This window comes from Festucalex cinctus, chromosome 19 (assembly GCF_051991245.1).
Source record: "Festucalex cinctus isolate MCC-2025b chromosome 19, RoL_Fcin_1.0, whole genome shotgun sequence".
Lineage (NCBI taxonomy): Eukaryota > Metazoa > Chordata > Actinopteri > Syngnathiformes > Syngnathidae > Festucalex > Festucalex cinctus.
The window spans coordinates 12,287,948-12,299,882 of NC_135429.1; the positions used below are offsets into that span (position 1 = coordinate 12,287,948).

At 44.8% G+C, this 11,935-nt stretch overlaps 1 protein-coding gene across 8 annotated transcripts in view; it reads left to right on the forward strand.

Moving 5' to 3' along the window:
* The window catches only part of akap9 (A kinase (PRKA) anchor protein 9), a 45,769-nt gene extending 33,838 nt beyond the window's left edge, over positions 1 to 11,931 (forward strand). For 7 of the 8 annotated variants that reach the window (XM_077507662.1, XM_077507667.1, XM_077507663.1 and 4 more), the window contains 23 exons: positions 37 to 123; positions 1,306 to 2,121; positions 2,253 to 2,375; positions 2,448 to 2,492; positions 2,570 to 2,704; positions 2,786 to 2,830; positions 2,920 to 5,022; positions 5,111 to 5,168; positions 5,384 to 5,511; positions 5,620 to 5,799; positions 6,153 to 6,323; positions 7,266 to 7,371; positions 7,450 to 7,633; positions 7,757 to 7,907; positions 7,968 to 8,255; positions 8,330 to 8,788; positions 8,884 to 9,063; positions 9,229 to 9,423; positions 10,467 to 10,702; positions 10,780 to 10,874; positions 11,107 to 11,230; positions 11,320 to 11,450; positions 11,540 to 11,931. In XM_077507662.1, coding sequence (XP_077363788.1) covers positions 37 to 123; positions 1,306 to 2,121; positions 2,253 to 2,375; positions 2,448 to 2,492; positions 2,570 to 2,704; positions 2,786 to 2,830; positions 2,920 to 5,022; positions 5,111 to 5,168; positions 5,384 to 5,511; positions 5,620 to 5,799; positions 6,153 to 6,323; positions 7,266 to 7,371; positions 7,450 to 7,633; positions 7,757 to 7,907; positions 7,968 to 8,255; positions 8,330 to 8,788; positions 8,884 to 9,063; positions 9,229 to 9,423; positions 10,467 to 10,702; positions 10,780 to 10,874; positions 11,107 to 11,230; positions 11,320 to 11,450; positions 11,540 to 11,586 — 6,087 coding nt within the window. In that variant the 3' untranslated portion in view covers positions 11,587 to 11,931. The remainder of the gene's footprint in view (positions 1 to 36; positions 124 to 1,305; positions 2,122 to 2,252; positions 2,376 to 2,447; positions 2,493 to 2,569; positions 2,705 to 2,785; positions 2,831 to 2,919; positions 5,023 to 5,110; positions 5,169 to 5,383; positions 5,512 to 5,619; positions 5,800 to 6,152; positions 6,324 to 7,265; positions 7,372 to 7,449; positions 7,634 to 7,756; positions 7,908 to 7,967; positions 8,256 to 8,329; positions 8,789 to 8,883; positions 9,064 to 9,228; positions 9,424 to 10,466; positions 10,703 to 10,779; positions 10,875 to 11,106; positions 11,231 to 11,319; positions 11,451 to 11,539) is intronic. The other variant, XM_077507666.1, reaches the window with a different exon arrangement.
* The last annotated feature ends 4 nt before the right edge of the window (positions 11,932 to 11,935 follow it).

Sequence of the window (11,935 nt, forward strand, 5' to 3'; positions counted from 1 at the left end):
TCAATCCATCACGTTATAATCTTTTGACTCTTGAAGGTGATGGAGGAGAAGGACAGGGCAATAGCACTTCTTAATGAACAGAACACTAAGCTCCAACACATGGAGAAAACGTCTGGCAACAAGGTAACAAGCCATGCCTATGCACGCACGGAATAGGATTCGGTGTGTGCATAGCTTCATGGTCGTGTGTGGTGTTTTCATTTTTGGTGGCATCCGTTTTGGTGTTGTGTTTGTCTTGGTAAGTAAATCCATGTGCTCGTTTTGTGGTGGTTCATTAAAACTCTTGAGTTTCCGTCTGTAAAATCTCCGTTAATGTATAATCCAGGGGTGGGTTTAGGGGCCATATTTAATTTTTTAAACAAGCAAATAGGCCAGGTTATTCAGAGATGAGGTGAAGAAAATAATATATGAATACTAATTTATTTTAACAATTAAGTAATAGGTCACTCATTTTTAAATGTTATTGTGAATTTGTAGGAAATTAATATGGATTGACGAGTACCAATACCAGGAATTGCCACTGGGCCGATACCCTGCCTTTGGCGTGTTGCAATTAACATGAGAAATTATAAGGATAGAAAATTGCCATTAATTTCAGACAATTTTAAGGAAAAATGCTCTTTTGGATTATATATTTTTTTCTTTAAAATTATCTGTATTTTTTTTTTTTTTTGGGGTGGGGGGGTGGGGGGGGGGTGATATATCAAAAGTGGTATCTGAATCGGTGACGACTCAAGAGTTGAGTATATGTACTGGTATCGGTCTGAAAAAAGTTGTCAAACATTAAGTAAAATAATACTTTACTCTCATTTATAAATGTTATAACGAAGATATTGATAGTCAGCCAATTTATTTAAAAAATTAATGGAACCTTTTTTATTTTTTATTTTAGCTATTTTTCTGTATGAATGATCTGTAATAATAATCATAATCATAATGTAACAAATTGTTCTTGAATCAAATGAATAAAAAAATTAACAAATTAAGGTGAAAAAACAAATATAATTAGGACTTTTTATGAACTATTATTCAGCAAAACTGACACATTTTTTTAAAGTTGTTTTGTTTTGTTTTGTTTTTGTTTTTTGTTTTGTTTTTTTTCCCTTTTGTTTACAAAAATAAATTCACCAATTTTACTAGGCAAATGCGCATTTAACTAGTGGAAAATAATTTCAACCACCCTTGGTCAAAGTTAGTTCAGAAAACATATTTATAAAGCGGAGACTCAAAGGTTTCTTCCAAAGGAGGGATAGAGGACCATTTATTTGGTACTATGTGCTAATATTTTTTTGGTGATCTTTTCAGGGAATAGATGAGCGAGATGCGCTGATAAATGACCTGGAGTCTCAGGTGGAATGCCTGCGCAGCGAGCAGGAACGCCTCAAACGCAAGAGTGAGGAGGAACTGGAGCAGCTGAACGCCGTCATCGACAAACTCCAGCAGGAGCTGCTCCACATGGAGCGCAAAGATGACGATGATGCTCACACGGGTAAGGAATATGAATACGACGAGATGAAGCAGAGGATGGACCTAGCCTCCGGAGAGTTCCGCGACCTCAAAGCGGAGCACAGTGAGCTGCTGGAGACCCACCGACACCTAGAGGAGAGCGCAGAGAACTTGGAGGACCTCAAAGAGACCCTGAGGCGGAAAACCACTGATCTTGTGGCGGCGCAGGCCCAATTGCAAGCTCTGGAGAAGAGCGGCGCGTCTAGCGTGAACGAGCTCCGTCTCCGCATCCGTGAGCTGGAGGACTCATCAGGCAAGAAAGACGCAGAGCTGAGCCGCAGTCAAAAGTACACCGAAGAGCTCCAAGGGAAAGTGTCCACACTGGAGGAGCATTTAAGGGAGAAAGTGGCCGCGGCGTTAGTCAGCCAAGCCACACTAGATGCCCTTCAGCAAAAGGCATCCAAAGACCACTCGGGTGACAAGGTGGGCCACCTGAACCAGAAGCTTGCTGAGCTTGAAGCCAGTTTAAGTGGCATCCAGAAGAACCACAAGCTCCGGAAGCAGCTGCTCTCTAGCTCGAAGGAGGTGCAGTATGAGAAGAGGCTGGCGGGGCTCCTGGATCTCCTGATGCAAATGACGGGCGGGAAGTGTCCCAAGACATCAGCAGCTCTGGAGGTAAAAAAAAAAAAGGGGTTGGCACATTTCTGTGTACAATGACCATGGACAAATAGGCCAGGTCATTCGTCAGTAGATATACATATCAAGTCCATGACTAGTTGAAAAAAAATCCTGTCTCTGTGAACCAGACTTCTGCTGTTGACCAAGTTCTCACATCAGAGCTTCAACAGGCCCAAGATGAAGCCTTGGCTGCCAAAAAGCAGCTGGACCACCACATGGAGCAATGCCACCATCTCCATGATGAGCTCAAAGTAAGTAGTTGTGTGTTTTGAAGTCCAAACCTTCTCTGTGGGCAACGTTTGGTGACACTCTCTCTCTTCTAGGACAAAACTGAAACAATAGAAAGACTTAAGGAGCAGCTTGAGCAGGTAAACTTAATCTTTATTGTTATGTTTTTACCCCATAGTAATGATCGTAGCAGGCTGCTAATTATGCCCCACCTCAGGTATCTTCTGGAGGAGATGAGGAGTCGCGGGTTCTCCGAGGAGAGTTGACTAAGGCCCGGGAGGAGGTGGCGCTTGCCAAGGAGGAGCTGAGCAGCTGCAAGGAGAAGCTGGAGAAGCTGCAGGAACTTTTGCAGGTATTGATCAAGCGGGAGATCACAAAGATGGAACTTCAATGTGAAGTATTACATGTAAACATTTTTTCTTTTCCGACAAAGGAGCGAGAACTGACCATTTCTCAACTTAAAGATGATATTTTACAAGTAAGTATACAGTATTTTGCTTTATAAACCAAATGTTTTTATTTTAGAATAAAGGAAAATTGATGTTCAAATTTGTCTTTTCGGTCCAGGTGAGAGCTGAAGAGGACAAAGCAGACAGGACAAACCTTCTCAATGAGCTCCAGGAAGTCCGAAGCCATGCGGACTCCACTAAAGATGAACTCGACAGCTACAAAACCCACAATGAGAAGCTCCAGGAGGACATTCAAGTGCGTGAGGTCTCTCTTTCTAAACTTAAGGAGGAGCTCCAGGAGGTCCAAAAGAACGTGGATGCCACCAAAGAAGAAGTTACTAGTTACAAATCCAGTAATGAGAAGCTCCAGGAGGATATCCGACTCCGCGAGGTTTCCATTTCGAAGCTGAAAGAGGAGCTCCAACGGGTCCTGAAGAATGTGGACAACACCAAAGAAATTGATAGTTACAAAACCCACAATGAAAAGCTCCAAGAGGATGCTCAAGTTCATGAAATGTCTATTAGTCGACTAGAAGAAGAACTCCAAGAGATCCACAAGAACATGGACAGCACCAAAGAAGAACTCAACAGTTACAAATCCCACAATGAGAAGCTGAAGGAGGAGATCCAGCTCCGCGAAGTCACCATTTCAGATCTCAAAGAGGAGCTCCAGGAGGTCCAGAAGAACATGGACTCCACCAACGGTGAAGTGACCAGCTTCAAATCCAACAATGAGAAGCTTCAGGAGGACATTAAGGTGTGTGAGGTCTCCATTTTGTCTCTCAAAGAGGAACTCAAGGAAGTTCAAAAGAATTTGGACTCCACCAAAGAAGAACTCAACAGTTACAAATCCCACAATGAGAAGCTCAAAGAGGACATTCAAGTGCGTGAAGTCTCTATTTCTAAACTTGAAGTGGAGCTGCAGGAGGTCCAAAAGAATATGGACTCCACCCAACAACTGACAAATTACAAATCCCACAACGAAAAGCTCCAGGAGGAGGTCCAGCTCCATGAGGATACCATTTCGAAGCTCAAAGCTGAACTCCAGGAGTTCCAGAGGAACGTGGACTCCACCAACAGTGAAGTGACCAGCTTCAAATCCAACAATGAGAAGCTTCAGGAGGACATTAAGGTGTGTGAGGTCTCCATTTTAAATCTCAAAGAGGAACTCCAGGAAGTTCAAAAGAATTTGGACTCCACCAAAGAAGAACTCAACAGTTACAAATCCCACAATGAGAAGCTCAAAGAAGACATTCAAGTGCGTGATGCCTCTATTTCTAAACTTGAAGTGGAGCTACAAGAGGTCCAAAACAATATGGACTCCACCCGAGAACTGATAAGTTACAAATCCCACAATGAGAAGCTTCAGGAGGACGTTCAAGTGCGTGAGGTCTCAATTTCTAAACTCAATGAGGAGCTCCTGGAGCTCCAAAGGAATCTGGACTCCACCAAAAAAGACGTCAACAGTTACAAATCTCACAATGAGAAGCTCCAGGAGGAGATCCAGCTACGTGAGGTCAACATTTTAAAGCTTAAAGAGGAACTGCAAGAGGTGCACAAGAACGTGGACGCCGCCCAAGAGCTGAGAAGTTCCAAATCCCACAATGAGGAGATCCAGCACCTCGAGATCTCTATTTTGAAGCTGAAAGAGGAGCTTGAGGAGGTGAAGAAGATTGCGGATACCACCAAAGAAGAACTGAGAAGTTCCAAATCCCAGAATGAGAAGCTCCAGGAGGACATCCAACTCCATGAAATCTCCATTTCGAAGTTGAAAAACGAACTCCGGGAGGCGCAAGCGACCCCGACAAAGACGGCCAATGCGGCCTCAACGTCTCCTTCTCCTGCTACCTCACCTCAGCCTTTCTCCTCCTCTTCCTCATCCAACTCCCAGCCCAAGAGGAAAGCAAGCAGCAAGCAGCCCCTCGTCAAGGGGAGTAAAGACAAGATGTCCGTTTCCAGGAAGACCCCAGCTCCTTCCAGAAGTCCAGAGCCGTCCGTGGCGGACGCTTCCACGCAGACGGCCGCTAGCAAAGAGCTCGAGGAGGTGATGGGAGAATTCCGGGAGAAGGTGGTCCAGATGCAGGAGCTGCATGCGGCAGAGATCTTGGACATGGAGGCGCGGCACATCTCTGAGAGCGACGCCCTGCGACGCGACGCAAACAACCTGGAGGACCAGTGCAAGGCGCTCAAGGCTGTCATTGACAAGCTGCGCAGCACAGAGGTAAGCACAAGCGAGGATTTGTCTTTGAAATGAATTGAAATGCCCAAGAAATCACCACTTTTTTTTCCCCCCGTAATTCTCTTTTTAGGTCCCCTCATCGAGACAAGATCGGCCGCTATCACAGTTCAAAGATGGCTACACGAGTGGTAAGGTCGATAATAATAAACAATGATAAACAATCAGTTATGATTAGCAGTGTGCATCTCCCCGATTCAATTAAGTTGCGTGGTGTTCCACAGGGTTCAATTCTGGGGCCTCCTGTTTTCAATTTATCTGCTGTCCTTGGGTTCCATCTCCAACATTTTCTGATTCAAATCAATTATGATCCTTTTCTCAATGTGACTTTTGTTCCTTGTCGCAGACAGCAGCTCCGATTACAGCCAGAGGACCGGATATGACCTTCCGGTTGGACTTCAGCAGGAGTTCAGGGTGACACCTGAAGGTGCCAGAAGAGAAGTGGATGACCCTGTATTACCTGATAGGATCAAGGTACAACCGGAATTATTGTGGGAATTAGTGTAATCCTAATTTGAAACCCTAACTGAGATTTAAAACTCATTCCATTTTCTAATGCCTCATTGTTGTTTCTCCATACAGTCATTGCTGCGTGAGGTGCACCAGGAGGGCATGCACGTTCTCTCTCTGTCAGAACTTCCCGTTTCTGAAAGCGAGCCCGGCTGCCATTTGAATCTGCAGGTCTGGCTGAAGGAGAGAGATGCCCTGCTGGCTACCATAGAGTCCCTCAAAGGCCTCATTGCTCACATGCAGACCACACAGGTTTTTGTTTATGATACTTTTACCCCTACCACATACATTAAACTCATTTGAAATTTCAAACTCTCAGAGGTATTAAAACACACTTTTTAAAAGTATTTTTTAAGCACATTTTCTCACTTTCTTAACCGCACAGTTGTCCAAATAAGAGGTACAGTCTGCTTACTTCAAGCTGTTTATTTATCACACTTAAATTACGTTTTCTATAAAACTGACACACAAAACAAAATAGACTGAAATGTTAAAACACAGACACAAAAAAATGTCTAATGAAAGTGCACTAGCTTAACGCTAACATAAAACGTGAAATGGCCTCACGTAAATTAGCACAGTTGACGCTCGTATTTGTGTGCTAGGTGTCGGGCGACTCTGCGGATTGGCGTGGGAAGCTCTTGGAAGCGGTGCGCCAAGTGTTCATGAGGGAGCGCAGTGTGCTTAAGTGCGCCCTCTACAGCCACTTAGATCTGATGGACACCAGCGATGCCGTCATCCACCTTAACCAGCTGGAGCGCAGGCTGGCCGAGCAGGTGACAATAATGCCACTCGTATCACTTCTAGAATTTATATCACAGATTAGTAGGAATTTGTTTTTTCTAACATTTCTTTTTAAACTATATTAGCATAAACATCAAAACAAAGTTAAAAGTTTGAAAAAAAAAAACATTTAAAATTTGTTATTCATTATTGAAGAATTAATTTGTAAAATAATCATAGTTTAAATCGTGATTAAATTCTTAAAATAATGACTTATTGATATTTGAGTTCATTTTTGTTTTTTGTTTTTTTAATCCGGTTTGTCGACATCGACTTACAAAAATAGTAACACAAAAAATGTTTCACTTATTTTACTTATTATAAAACAATTATTTATTACTTCAGTTCTTTCATTGTTTTTTTAATATCACTTTAGTTATTTCAGATGTAATAATCCGTTTGCTATCTAATCATAAAATAAATTCTTGAAAAGCTATTATTTTTTTGAATTGCTGTAAAAAATAAAATCAAGACTATCATTTATTAAAACCATAGCTATTTTATTGATTAATTTTTAAGCATGACTTGATTATATCTAGATTAATTATTAATTGGAATAAAATATGTGCACAAATTAATTATTCAAGCAATTAAGTTATTTTTTATATGTTAAGGAATTAATGTATTTTAGATTTACTATATTAAAAAAGCAAAAATAATTTTAAAACTAATAATTAAAATAAATAATTCATTTTTCCTATCATAGATTAATTATTAATTGGGAATTAAAATATAAAATTTGTTAAAATTAATTATTCAAGCAATTATTCAGCTATTTTTTTTATGTTTTAAGTAATTAATGTATTTTAGATTTACTATATTAATAAAGCAAAAATCATTTTAAAACTAATAATTAAATCATTATTCCTTTTTCCCTCCCATTCCGTTTTCTTCTAATCATCAATCGAATGGTGGTTATTTTGGTCCGTGTCCAGGATGCTCATCACAGAGAAGCGCTGGGTTCCCTCCACACCGCAGACCGGTCCAGTCTCATCACTGAGATCCATCAGCTCCGAGGTCAGATGGAGCTCCTCCATCAAGGCAAGGCGCTTTGAAACAGGCTGCGACGTGACATATAAATGGAAAGACACACAAAAGAAGTTCGATTTCCTCCTTTAGGTGCACGACCTGCCACCTTATTGGGTGCGACGGCGCATCGGGGCGGAGGCGATGCCGACGGCGCGCCGCCGGCCGACAGGCTGCTGCTGGAGGAGCTGAAGGGGGAACTGTCGCAAACCAAACTGGAGCTGGAGACCACGCTCATATCGCAACACAAGCATCTCAAAGAACTGGATGCGCTCAGGTGAGAAAATGTCTACAAGCCTTCTTAAACCAATCATGCAAAAAAACAGGTTGAAAAAATAAAATAATAACCAAATGAGGAATATATTAGTACATTTAAAATAACTGTTATAATTGCCTGCAGGGCGGAGGTATCGCAGAAGGCCTCGGAGGTGGACGCGCTGAATGAGCAGCTGTTGGAGGAGAGCCGGAAAGGCCGAGAGCTTCAGTGGGCCATGGAGAAGGAGCGGCGTCGCGTGAATCGGAACGAGGAGAACGCTCGAGAACAACTGGAGGTAAGACCTCGTCAGCTCAAACCGGCACAACGCAAACCAATTTGGACTTTTCTTTCCAAGGACTTGAACCTGGCTATGGAGGAGCAAAAGAACCAAGCGGAGCAGCTGACGTCCACCTTGGAGCAGGAGCGCCAGGCCTCCTCCCGCCTATGCCAGCAGGCCGAGAGGGAGAAGCTGAGCCTCCACAGGCGGCTCCAGGAGCTCCAAGTGCAGCTGGAGACGGAGCGAGCCAAAGCCCGCGAGATGAGCTCCGCGCTGGGCACCGAGTGGGAGATGCGGGTAGGCGGAGGCCAGGAGGAGAACCTTCTGGAAGGGCTGCACAAAGAGCTGTATGACAAGCAGGCACAGGTGGGGGTTGAGTTGTTGTGTGATCGGCAACATAAATAAACAAATAAATCAAAAAATAAAATGATGTTTTCTAGGTGGTGCGTCTCCTCAGTCAAATAGAGGCTGAGAAGCTTGAAGTGCTGAGAAAGGACGAGGAGCTTACTCTGGCGGGCCTCAAGGCAAGGCAGCACAACGAGGCTCTGCTGGATGCCCGGGCCCAGCTGGAGAGCCTGGAAGCGCGGCTGTCGGAGACGCGGGACCTGCTGGCGAATGAGGAGGCGAGGCGGAGGGGCCTGGAGGAGGACAAGGAGCGACTGGAGGAGAGGTTGGCTCGGGAGGGCGGAGCCGGGCCGCACCACGAACGCCACCATGGCCCTTGGCGCACGGCGGACACCATCTTGGGTAAACTGCACCTCGTTGCCTCCAAGATCCGCGGCATGGCAAACAAAACCACTGCTGAGATCGACAGTGAAGAACTGTCGCTGCTCCAGTCCAGTGTTGATGATGTCATCAGCATGCTGCAGCAGTCTCCACCTCTTCCAACTCTCCCAGAGGTGAGCAGTACTATGTAGAATACTCTCCACAAAATGGCGGCAGCTAAGAGATACTAACAGAGATACGCTTCGCTCATGTTTACTCCCCTCCTTAGAGCGCCGCCCTGTTGGCGGGAGGCTCCTCATCGAGCTCCTCCCTGACCGAGCGTCTGCTCCGGCAGAACGCCGAGCTGACAGGTTTCGTGGGCCGCCTGACGGAGGAGAAGAACGACCTGAGGAACCACTCGCTGCGGCTGGAAGAAGAGCTCCGCTGCTACCGGCACGCGGGCGACGCTGTAAGGATGACATAAGTGTCATTAAATATGGAAATACTGACAATGACTCTACATTGAACCCACTCTGTTTTCTGCTCATTACACTCAAGTACATATTTTCCAGCACAACATGGTACTGCAGTGGATGTGTGCATTACTGTTCTGACTTAAAAGTTTCTTTCTCAGTCCAGCGGGAAGAGAGGAGCGTCCACCGACGCGCTGCTGCTCTCTCAGGAGAAGGAAACGTGGAGTCGGGAGAAGGTCCGTTTGGAGAAAGCCTTACATCAGGCCCTCGCTCAGGTGGCCCGGCTCCGAGGAGAAATCAGAACCGGCATGCTGAGGGAGATAACCGGACCTGAGGCGGACAACGCTGCACTCAAGGTCAGAAGGGAGGATTGTGGATTGAAATTAAGTTCCGTGCAACACAACAACTAAGGTGGGAAACTAGGTGGTTAGAGAAAGTAGGTTGGTAGAGTATGTTGTGTAGGTAGGTAACTAGCTAAATATATAACTATGGTAGGTTGGTTAGTTAAGTAGGGTAGGTTGGTTCTGCAGGTATGTAGGTTGCACAGGTAAGTACGGAAGGTTGGTTAGGTAGGTACTAGTCGGGTAGGGAAGTTTAGTTGGGTTGGTGGGATCAGGTTAGGTAGGGTGGATAAGTTAGTAGGCAGGCTGGTTAAGTAGAGTGGATAGTTTAGGAAATATAGGTTAGTTCTGTATTTTGGTAGGGTTGGCTGGTAGGTAGGGTGGTTAGTTTGTAAGGTACGGTAGGTTTGGTAGGGTCTCTAGGTAAGTTAGTGACCGTTGGTTGGTTTGATTTGGTAGTGTGGTTATAAAGGTAAGTAAATCTGTTGTTGTGGTGGCTTTGGTGGTTAGGTTGGTATGGTAGGTTGATTTGGTGGGTGGGTCATTAGGTAGGTTGGTTGGTTGGTTGGTTGGTCGGTAATTTGGTTAATAGGATGGGTAGATATCTAAGTTAGGCAAGTAAGTTTAATAAAACTATATGTTTGGACTATTTATACCACAATGGTAATGGTGTTGGTAGAGGGATTGCTTGGTTGTTAGGTAGGTAGGTTAGTTAAATAGGTTGGTAGGTAAGTTGCTGCAAGTAGGGGGGGAGGTTGCTGGGTAGGTCATTAGGTAGGTATAGGTTAGGTAAGTAGCGCAGTTGGTAGGTTTGTTAGGTAGGTAGGATAGGTTAGGTCACTTGTTTGGTGAGTTGCGTACTGTATGTTAATGTATGTTGGATGTTCTCAGCAGGTGGTTGTGTTGGGTAGGTTAGGTAAGTAGGTTAGTATGTTTGGTATTTTGGATGGGTCGGAAAATATAGTTGGTGAGTTGGTCAACTAGATTTGTTGGTAGGTCACTATTAAGTGGGATAAGTGTTGAAAGAGAATCTGAGCGTCCTCGCTTGTCCCCTGCAGAGGATGTACGGCAGATACCTGCGCGCAGAGAGCTTCCGCAAGGCTCTCATCTACCAGAAAAAGTACCTTCTGCTGCTGCTAGGTGGCTTCCAGGAGTGCGAGGAAGCCACACTAGCCCTTCTCTCCAGGATGGGAGGCCGACCCTCGGAGGGGCTGGGCGTCGGCCTGCGGTGGCAGCGAGGGCGGGGGCTCACGCGCTTCCGCTCGGCCGTGCGTGTCGCCATCGCCCTCTCCAGGTAAGTCGCAGACAGAAAACAATTCAACAAATTATTTTTACTCCAGTGACTTGTATTATTATTTTTTTCTTCCCCAGAATGCGTTTCCTTGTCAAGCGCTGGCACAAAACGACGGGCATGAGCAACACTACTTCCTGTAACACTCAGAAAAGTGAAATCACGCAGATGATCGGTAAATCAAACACACGGCCGTGTGAAAGCGATAATACCATATTAAACATATTTGCTCCCCATTCACACCTGAGACTGGGGATCGGAAAAGGCTAAATGGGCCCAATTTTTGCATTTTCACATAGGGGTGTACTCAATTTAGTTGCCTGTTTTTTTTTTCCCCTTTTCTCCGGGAAAATTATTCATTATACCTAAAGCAGCCATTATACATAAACTCGTGTTTTGTTCATCAGGCACTGATGACAGAGATTACCTCCACCCGGGCGGAGACATGTACCGTGACCGAGGCGGGGGCTCAAGCAGGGGACGCAGCGGGCGGGAATCCCCGCGGTCGCCCATCTCCTCCGCACAGCACAGGTAGGACAAGATTCAGAAGCCTCCACCAAAAAAAAAGAAAAAAAGAAAAAGAAATGTCAATTTTGAATGATTGATTTCTTGCGTCTAAGGTTTCACGCGGGCGGAGATCCCGGGATGCTCACCTGCGCCCACCTGCAGAGCTACGACCCCGACCGAGCCCTCACTGACTACATCTCCAGACTGGAGGCCCTGCAGAGGAGACTGGGGAGCGTCACATCAGGTTCTCATAACTCAATTAGATGCCTATGGAATCTCTTCTTTGTATTAACTATGAAACGTCTTCTCTTATTTCGTCGTCATCTTCTCCAGGTGCTTCGTCCTCGCTCGCTCCGTTACATTTCGGCTTGAGAAGATAAGACGCCGAAACAAACAAGTTGCCTTTTCTGATGCAAACTGTTGTCTTTCCATATGGACCAAAACACTTTGTCGGTGTGCAACAGGTTTGCGTCTTGTGTCTCTTTGCCGCCGCCACTTGAATGACATAATTTAATTCAGCTGCAAATGGTGTATATTTTGTTTGTGGATAATTTAAAAAGGATTAATTTATGTTTGTGTGGGTGTTGGTTGCGAGCAAAGGGGCTTAACTGGATTCTTCTACACACTTGTTTTGTTTCACGGCCCCAAGACATTTGTAGAGAGCGTATTTTTATAGAAGCTTTTCTGGCTATTTTGTCAAACTGAAATAAAGGAAAAGATTTGGATGTG